This window comes from Saccostrea cucullata, unplaced genomic scaffold (assembly GCF_032062105.1).
Source record: "Saccostrea cucullata isolate Sc308-1 unplaced genomic scaffold, CSIRO_AGI_Scuc_v1 ctg7282, whole genome shotgun sequence".
In the NCBI taxonomy this organism is placed as follows: domain Eukaryota; kingdom Metazoa; phylum Mollusca; class Bivalvia; order Ostreida; family Ostreidae; genus Saccostrea; species Saccostrea cuccullata.
This window is the reverse complement of record NW_026927835.1, coordinates 8,521-17,795: the sequence shown is the minus strand read 5'-3', so window position 1 is coordinate 17,795 and position 9,275 is coordinate 8,521. Positions and strand designations below refer to the sequence as shown.

General features: G+C 38.1%; 1 protein-coding gene across 1 annotated transcript; it reads left to right on the top strand.

Moving 5' to 3' along the window:
* Positions 1-289: 289 nt before the first annotated feature.
* On the top strand, positions 290-1,249 carry LOC134275632 (uncharacterized protein F54H12.2-like). Its single transcript, XM_062757900.1, has one exon. It carries the CDS (start codon positions 290-292, stop codon positions 1,247-1,249), a length of 960 nt encoding a protein of 319 aa, XP_062613884.1.
* Positions 1,250-9,275: the final 8,026 nt, after the last annotated feature.

Genomic DNA, 9,275 nt, shown 5'->3' with positions numbered 1-9,275 from the left:
CCAAGCGATGAGTTACCACCAAGTAGCCGAAATCTTCATGGGCGTCTGTATTTATACCTAATTCTAATACATAATGATTGGATGATGATTCTGAAAATCTGATTGGTTAAAATATCAAGCGCTGATTGGTTAAATATAAAATGATATGATTGGTCTTTTTCAAAGGCATTTAAATCCACCATCAATATTCTATATCATTACACTGGAGAAATTATTGTCTTACCAACCCAGAACATTAAAGACACAGGCGAGGGCCTGTAGTCTGTGGGAAAAAGATACGGCAGGACACATGGACGAAGTGGGGTTAGAGGCTCTTGGTGTAGCTCAAAATAAGACCTTTGATGTAAGTAAAGGTTCAGGTAAAGACACGGTGACCATTGACGAACCCATCCTCACAGCGTTTCCAGCCAATTCTAAAAACGAAGGATTCCGAAAAAGACACCAAGCTATTGCTGACAGTAAGAAAATCAGTTTGCTGGATCGTTTACATCTGGATTTGTTTCAACAAGATCGATTTCTACCTAATGGAGTGGACGTCCGTTTGCGATTTAATCGAGCTAGACCTGCTTTCTACATGATGATCAAAGGAGGAAGTATAGGAAAAGTGAAAATTTTGAGTATGGTCTTGTGGGTGAGAAAAGTCAAACCCACACCAGTCATGATGAATGCCATTAATCAGAGTTTGAATACCCACAGAGCCAAATATCCCTTGAGAAGAGTAGAAGTGAAAACCTTTACCATCCCCACAGGAACTCAGTCTAAGATTACCGATCATCTGTTTCAAGGCCAGATGCCTAAACGGCTCATTTTAGGCTTTGTGGAGAATGCCGCCTTCAACGGAGATCAAACTAAAAATCCCTTTCATTTCCAAAACTTTGGGATCAAGAAATTAGATGTCAGTATCAACGGAGAGACCATGAGTACTCGTTGTTTTGAGCCTAATTTCAACGACGATTTATATCTGAGATCTTATCTCAGTCTGTATCAAGCCCTGGGAAAATTAGGAGAAGATTGGGCTCCAGACATCACCTTAGAAGAGTATAAAAGCGGCTACACTCTATGGGGCTGGGATTTCACTAAAGATCAAGAAGCGCAATCGGATAAATTCCATCTCATAGAAACAGGAAATCTGAGAGTAGAAGTGCAGTTTACCAACAATACGGCCACTACCTTAAATTGTGTGGTGTATGCAGAATTCGATAACCTATTAGAAATTAACAAACAGAGAGAAGTGAGCATTGATTACTAATGGATACGGGGCAATTGAGAGAAGTCTTATCCAGAGAATTCAAGAGTTCTTTTGGAGGTGTGTATCCTGTAGATTTATTACCGGATCAATTAAGACCTGGAGAAAAAGCTGTGGTGGTCAATACGGATCCTCAAGATCGACCTGGAGAACATTGGGTGTGTCTATATGTGAGCAATCCCGTGGTGGAATATTTCGATTCTTATGGATTTCCTCCCTTACAAAAAGAAATTCAAGATTTTATCCAGCGTCATGCTCAACAATGGATATATAATCCGTATCGCTATCAAGACTGGAATACCGACGTGTGTGGACAATATTGCGTGTATTATTTACATCAAAGAGACAAGAAAAGAAAGAAAACCGACGAATGGTTATTCCCCTTTGACCAGAGTACGGCTTTACAAAGGGACAGATATGTAGCGAATTGGTTTCAAAACACTTATCATAAATTACCTACGGGTCATGGACAAAAGTGTCAATGTTTTTATCAAAATGTATTGTAAATACGTTGTTTGTTGTTTGTTGTTACAAATAAAGAATGAAAAAAAAATCAAAAATCTGTGTTTTCTTTGTTATGGTTTTTTCAGTAAAAATCCAGTTTGAACCGGCTGCCTGGCTAGACAGTCTAGACTGTGAATGAAAAGTGTGACGTCATAATCACATTCTTGCAATGTTTTTGCACACGGCCCTCAAGTATTATACCTGTGTAGTTAGCATAAACAAAAACGTAGGTCTATCGTATATTTCTTTGCACACGGCGCAAGTATTTACCTGTGCAGTCAGCATAAACAAAAAACGTAGGTCTATCGTTATATTTCTTTGCACACGGCCCTTATCTTTTTGCAAAGGTGTGAGGGGTATAAAAACAAAGGTGTTAAAGAAAATATATTCATTTTACATCATGAGTGTCCAGGAGATACAAGGTGATTTACTCAACTGTGAGGTAGAAGCTATTGTTCATCAATGTGATTGTTTGTCTGTAAAAGCTTATGGATTGAGTCAAATTATTGCAGAGAAATTCCCACAAGCCAATCTCTATGCCACTCGCAGAGCTGTAGGATTTCAAAATATAGCTTTAGAACAAGATAGAGGAATTCCAGGCACTATTAAGGTGTTTCCTTCACAAACCCCTGTGGTCATTTGTTTACTATCTCAATGGGATTATGGAAAAGCAAGTCACAGACCTAGAAGAATTTCCACTTATCAGGACACAGCATATAATAGAGAGAAATGGTTTCAAGCTTGTTTACAACAAATGGGTAGTTTACCTTACCAGACTTATGCTTTTCCTTCTGGATTATGTTGTGGACTAAAAGGAAATCGGGATCATTATAGACATTATATTGAACAATTTGCACACACTTATAACAAACAGGTGTACATTACTTGTCGATATATGTTTTAAGTGTATGTATGTATGTGTTATTGTTCTGATGAAAAAAATAATAAATGTTTAAAAATATATATATATATTTGATGTGAATTTATTTTATAAAAAAAGGGAAAATATTATTATTATTATTATTATTATTATTATTAAAAGTTATAAAAGTTTTATAAGTTTTAAAAAATTTATAAGTTTTAAAAAAGCTATAAGTTTTTAAAAATTTATAAAGTTTTAAAAAAGCTATAAGTTTTTAAAAATTTATAAGTTAATGTTTTTTAAAAAAGTTATAAAAATTTATAAGTTTTCAAAAAATCTATAAGTTTTTTAAAGTGACCTGGTGTTATTACTTGAGATACACAATTCGTGTCTTTTGACTGAATATGAAGGCATCTTTTCTAAACATTTGGTGGCTCTTAAAAGAGCCGTTTGGTCGATTTTTTTTTAATAGGGTTTACTCCCTATGTCCCCTGCCTCGTCCTCGTCTCCGGAACTCCGGTCTCTCGGAGAGGGGTATCCTCACCGAGGGTAAGGGCAGTCTGGTGGGGGGTCTCAAGGGCCATGGTGCTCTCAACCCTCGGACCCCGCGGGTGGCCACATTCCTCGGCATAGGTGGTCTGGGATCCCTCCTCCGGCAAAGCGGACAGCAGCCTAAGGGTGGGGCCTGGAGGACCAGCACCTCCGAGCACTGGTAACAGGCGGGCCTGTTCCGGCACTCAAAACAAACGTAGTTGGAGGGCTGATCCTCCTCCAGACAGATGGTACATCGGATCCGGGCCTCCGGTAGCTGGATCCCCCAGACTGGCACGGGTCCCCTCCTCACTGGCAAACTGGCTGGGGGTGCTGGCTCCTGCTCAGGTGCCCAGTCGTCCGTCACGGGGGGCTCCCAGTCGGAATCACTATCCGATGATAGTGCTGCCGCTCCCTGCTGCTGACTCGGGGACCAAGTCAGTGATTGAGGTCGACGAGGGGGGGACGGGCTCCTCGGACTCTCTGCAACGGGTGGACTGGCAGGACCCAGGGTGGCGATGGATAATCTGGTCAGCTCCCGGCCGGTCGCTGCATCCCTGACAATCCAAACCGCTTCTAAGTAGATGTTGTTCATCGGGAAATAACTAGGCAAATCTCCTCCAGAAGCCATTGTAAATCGTAGGTGCTGCTACTAACAAACGACTACTGGCGAGCGTCTGTATTTATGCATAGAGCACGGACGGAAAAGAGAGCACCTCGATGGCGAGAGCCGAAATCTCATGGCGAACCGAAATTGTGTGTTTTGTGCTTTGGGACTTACACATTTTCATGGATTATTTAGTAGGTGTTCATAGTAGGATTCCATAATGATACAGGTCTAAACAAGATAAGTTTCCTGCTTCTTTTCATACTAGAATTAATACATGACATGCATCCGTCGTGGAGAAAAGAGTAAAAAACCTCGAAGCGACGAGGTGAAATCCAGTGACCCGAGTGTATAAAATAAACCTTTTCAGTCTTTTTTAGAGGGTGAGACTGGGAAAACTCATGTGGGTTAGGGAGAAGGGACTTAGGGAAGAGTGCCGATATAGTTTTTATTTCAAAAGAATCATGATCAGGGTAAAAAACAAGCTCAAATAGGTTTACCTATAGACACAATGAGGGGTCAGAGGTCACGGATTTTCAGAAAATCATACTATGAGATACATAAGGATTCTTGGAATCTAGCTTTTATCTGATTGATATTTTAAGAAAAATAAAATGATATGAGGTTCAAAATAATTCGTATTTACTTTTTAGATCCTTTACAAGTCATGATCGTTTGTTTTTTTTTTACCAAAAATCGAACACTGTAGTGACACTGGAGTGTAAACAACGTAGGACATACACATCCCCTGATTTTTTAAGTAACCCAATGTTTTATGAAAGAAAATTTGACATGAAAAGATTCGTACTACTTTAAAAATCATTCGTATTTACTTTTTAGATCATGATCCACTCTAGATTTTTTATGTTTGATTAAAAACCACACACACACACTGCGCGTCTCAAAAAGAATTCAAGAATATTGTAAGTTTATTTCATACAGAAATTCCTTCAATGTATAGAGTGAATTTACTTATAGATTTTTAAAAAGGGGTTATTATTATTAAAAGTTTAAAAAAAAAAATTATAAGTTTTTAAAAAGTTAATGTTTTCAAAAAAGTTAATGTTTTCATAAAAAATTTATAAAAAAAAAGTGACCTGGTGTTATAAACTTGAGATACACACACACGTTTCTTTTTTATTGACTGAATATGAAGGCATCTTTTCGAAAAATTTGGTGGTCCTTAAAAGGACCTCTTTTTTTTGTACAAAACACTTTTTTGGTTTTTTTTCTTCTGGTTTTTGTTGATTTTTTTTTGGTTTTTCTGGTTTTTTGTTGTCAAAGTAGGGTCCCCGCCTAGGCTGCCAGCAGCTCCTGGACTAACTGTCCAATGTTTCTGCGCCCGTCTTCTTCATCTGAGGAACTGTCACTGGAACTGTCACGGGGGACAGGGATCCCGTTCCTGCAGAGGGGGCACCCCATTCCCTGCTCAATGATGCGGGCCGCGCAGAGGACACACGAGGGTCGTTGAAGGCATCTACTGCATTCGTAGTTATTCTCCTCGTTATCGGTCATACATAAAGTACAATAAACCCTCTGGACGGGGACTCTAAATCCCCAGGACGGTATTCCCCCTTGGTTCCGGGCCTGTACCTGGGGGGCAGTGGGTCTGGGTGGCGACGGTGGAAGTGGAGATGGTGGTGAGGTTCTCCTCCTCCTGTTTGTCCGCGTGTTGTAGGGGTGGGCCCTCCTGGTCCCACTCTGTGGCCGCTGGGGGAGTTGAACTCTCAGCATATTATGCCTGGCGATCTCTGCCCCATTGTCGATCCTCCTGACAACAACCGTAGTTTCAATGGTGATCCCTGGGATCATGAACAGGTCCTGATTAAAGGTCGACATCTTGTTCTTACTTCTTCTTCTTATATCAATAATCAAGCGCAAAGGAATGATACTGAAACCACGGAGGGACTGTATTTATTTACAATAGCAGACGATACTGCAATCGCGGCAAAACATCAACAAATCAATCACGTGATTAAATGTGATTGGCTAACACAAAAAAATCGCTTTTGGTCATGTGATCAAATTCATTTTCACTTTTGTTTCTTGGTAATGAGGTTTTCAGAAAATGAAGCTAGACTGTGATGCGTGACGTCATAATCACATTCTTGCAATGTTTTTTGCACACGGCGCATTTTACCTGTGTTCATAAACAAAAAACGTAGTACCTACGTACCAATGTAAAAACACTGTGTAAACAACTCCAGTATTTAAGGGGAATAGGTTAGGGTTAGTTAGGGGGTTAGGGTTAGTTAGGGTTAGGGTTAGGGGGCTAGGGGATAGGGTTAGTTAGGGTTAGGGGTTAGGGTTAGGGTTAGTTAGGGTTAGTTAGGGCTAAGGGGGGGATAGGGTTAGTTAGGGCTAAGGGGGGGGATAGGGTTAGTTAGGGTTAGGGTTAGGTTAGGTTAGGTTAGGGTTAGGGGGTTAGGGTTAGTTAGGGTTAGGGTTAGGGGGTTAGGGTTAGAACTCCACTCAGTTGACCCATTTATCCCCTCAACCTCAGAACTGATCACATGATTTCTCTCAGCCAATCAGAATCTTCCGCACTAGCGGGGCCGTTTATACTACTCCTATGAGAAACAAACATCGGAAAAAGTTATTTTATTTAAATTTAAGGTAGTAAAAAAATCCGGAGTTGAAGACTAACGTGCTTACTACTACGCTACATGGCTTGTAGGATATTGGGGCATTTAAATCATGTTTGTGATAAGACCCTTGAGTTAATGGATTTGAAGTATTTCTCAGAAAAATGCGAATGATTTGTTTTCAGGTATAGCGGGTCTTTGATCTATGTTTTCGTAAACCCAAAAAAATTATATTTTAATGCTAACTTTTATGATTAACAACAAAATAAATGGAGCGAGGACCCACTTATATATGTTCAAGTTTAAGAAAATGACCTATTTTGTTCTTTTTAGTATTTGTATCCTTTTTCTTAGGCAAATTATTTTAGTCGTAGTGAGGTTTTTGTAAATTGTAATGATTTTACATACTTTATGTTAGATGAAATATCGAAGAAAATTTGTATATAATTGAAGTTTAATTATTTTTTTTTTCAATCGTTTATGAAAGATCTTTAAAGTTGTACGGATATTCCGTATTGAACCCAAATAAACAATTAAAATTTAAGTTTTTGCATTTCTGTGTCCTTTACATTTTCTTAAATTGACTTCGATTTACATGCAGAAATTCTCGTTTATGTATATAATATCTTTATTACATGTATGTATGATACATTCTGATAATTATCTACTTGACACGTAAATTTATATAAAATTGCTTTGATACATGTATGCTTGATTCTACATTAAAGAAATCATTCATTGAAAAGATATTCAATGTCCATTGAAAAAGTAAGATAAAAGAAAAATAAATTTAGAAAACTCAACACTTTATGTGCCTTATATATGAACTAAATACAGTCGACTGCAATGTAGCTATCTGAAGTTATTGTGAAACACTATGCCCCCGATGAAAACACAACTCTGGAGTGGGACGTAGATAAAAGTTGTTTACCCGTCCTCTTGACAGCGCAAAACGTATGAGCTATGTTAAAGTTGACAACAGACAGAACAAAAATAATATACGTACGGGATCTTTCGATCCGGCAGCATAAAAATGTTGTAATTGACTAAAAACTTGTTGAGGTATCAGATCCATAAAATGACGTAATTTTCCAACCTTAAATATCCGTCCTATATCAAATACTCCAAAACTAATTTAAAGCAGTTTAGGGTAGATAAAGACTGACCAGGAGAAATTTTTCAAAAATATAATTACCAAAGCAGTAATTAATTCATCAGGAATACATTGATGTCTATGGGAAAAAAGCATTTTTTAAAAAATAAAATTATAAATACTATGAATATTAAAAAAAACGCCATGGTGGAAGGATGCATATTATTATTTAGAATAGAAACACGATTAAAAATTAAAACAAGAGGACCACGGGCCTTATAGGTCACCTGATTATCATGTAAAAACTTGCCAACAATTGAATTTGGTTCGTGTTTTAAACCAGAGGCCATGAATTTCACAATTTTAAAAGAGGCACCATTGCTTATCATAATTATAAACTAAACATGCTTACTCTATTTACTTAATACCCAGAGGTAGATCAGAATAACAAAGAGAAAATGCACTTCCACTTTCAAACCAGTTGTGCAACCCACCCCAAAAGTACCACTGACCATGAGGCCACATATTTCAAAATTTTGGAAATTTTATCATAAAGTTTATTTCATTATAAACGGTAGATAAATACCAAAGAGCAGATTGCAAAGCATAAAATTATTTTCAGACTATATACCCACCCCCCGATACCCCTGACCCAGGGGGCATGAAATTAATCAGTTTGGAAGAGGCACTGACTTGCTAATCATAACTATATACATGTATACTTGGATCATTAGCATAATACCCAGGTGCAAAGAAAACAATTTCCAGAGAATTAATGTATTTTCACTATATAATCAAAAGAGCCCACCCCCTATAAACCAAATGGCAATTCCCCTGACACAGGGGCCATGAAAATCACAAATTTGGTGGAGGCATTATAACTATACTGAAAGGAAAAAGAAACGCATGGTAAACCTTTATGGTGAATTAAATTTATTTTTCTCTCAATTTTTTTCAGCATTCCTGTCTTACTTTTAAAATCATCTTTCAAAAAGATATAACCAAAATCTTCACTTGTTTTGTCAAATAATTCTTGAGTTATTGAAGCTCATATGACGGTACCCCCCAAAAAGTGAAAATCGAAAACTCTCATTATCTTCAGTGTCTCTCCTGCACATCTTTCATGAGCGTTATTTCTCCTTTGCATGGAATTCATCAGAGTGAGTATCTTTTGAACCCTGGTTGTATTGGGCATGGGTAACCACGCCAAAAAAAATATTCATGCGACGCGCGCATGCGCGAGTGAGAGGAACACAACAGTAAGTTTACATGCTCAAAAAACCAAATTGCAAAATTATTTTCTTTCATTTTTTTTGTGTGAATGTAATGATTTTAACAGTCTACTGTATAAAAGGCGGTTTTGTGTTAGTAAGGCTGCGATTTAAAAGGTGGCTGGACGAATAACCTGCTCGTAACATGTCTCCGTTTCGCGTTAAAGTCATCGTCACGGTTGATTGAAAACCATTCCAGACCCTCTCTGACAATGGGTAACAAATTTTTTTTGCGGGGGGGGGGGGGGGGGGGGGGAATTTTACAATAAACTGCTTAGTTAACCGTTGTTGCCATTTTCATTAATTAGGCAAAACGAAAATCAGACCTCATTGAGCTTCCGTAAACTGTACCAAGATTGCAAGAAATTCATATCGTCTCTAAATATTGAAAAACAATGTGTATACCTCAGGTGCATCAAATGGTGCAACAACATTTGTTGACAAACTCGTCGTCATCAAATTGCTCGCGTTTTGGGCATTTTAGCATTTTCTCTACATGACGTCATACATTTTACGGTTGAGTAATTCTGAACACTGATTTTTGTGCATAGTTACTAAATTTCTCATCTGACCAAT

Excerpts from the sequence above, each read along its gene's own strand:
- LOC134275632 (XM_062757900.1), top strand. The coding sequence starts at position 290 with ATGGACGAAGTGGGGTTAGAGGCTCTTGGTGTAGCTCAAAATAAGACC.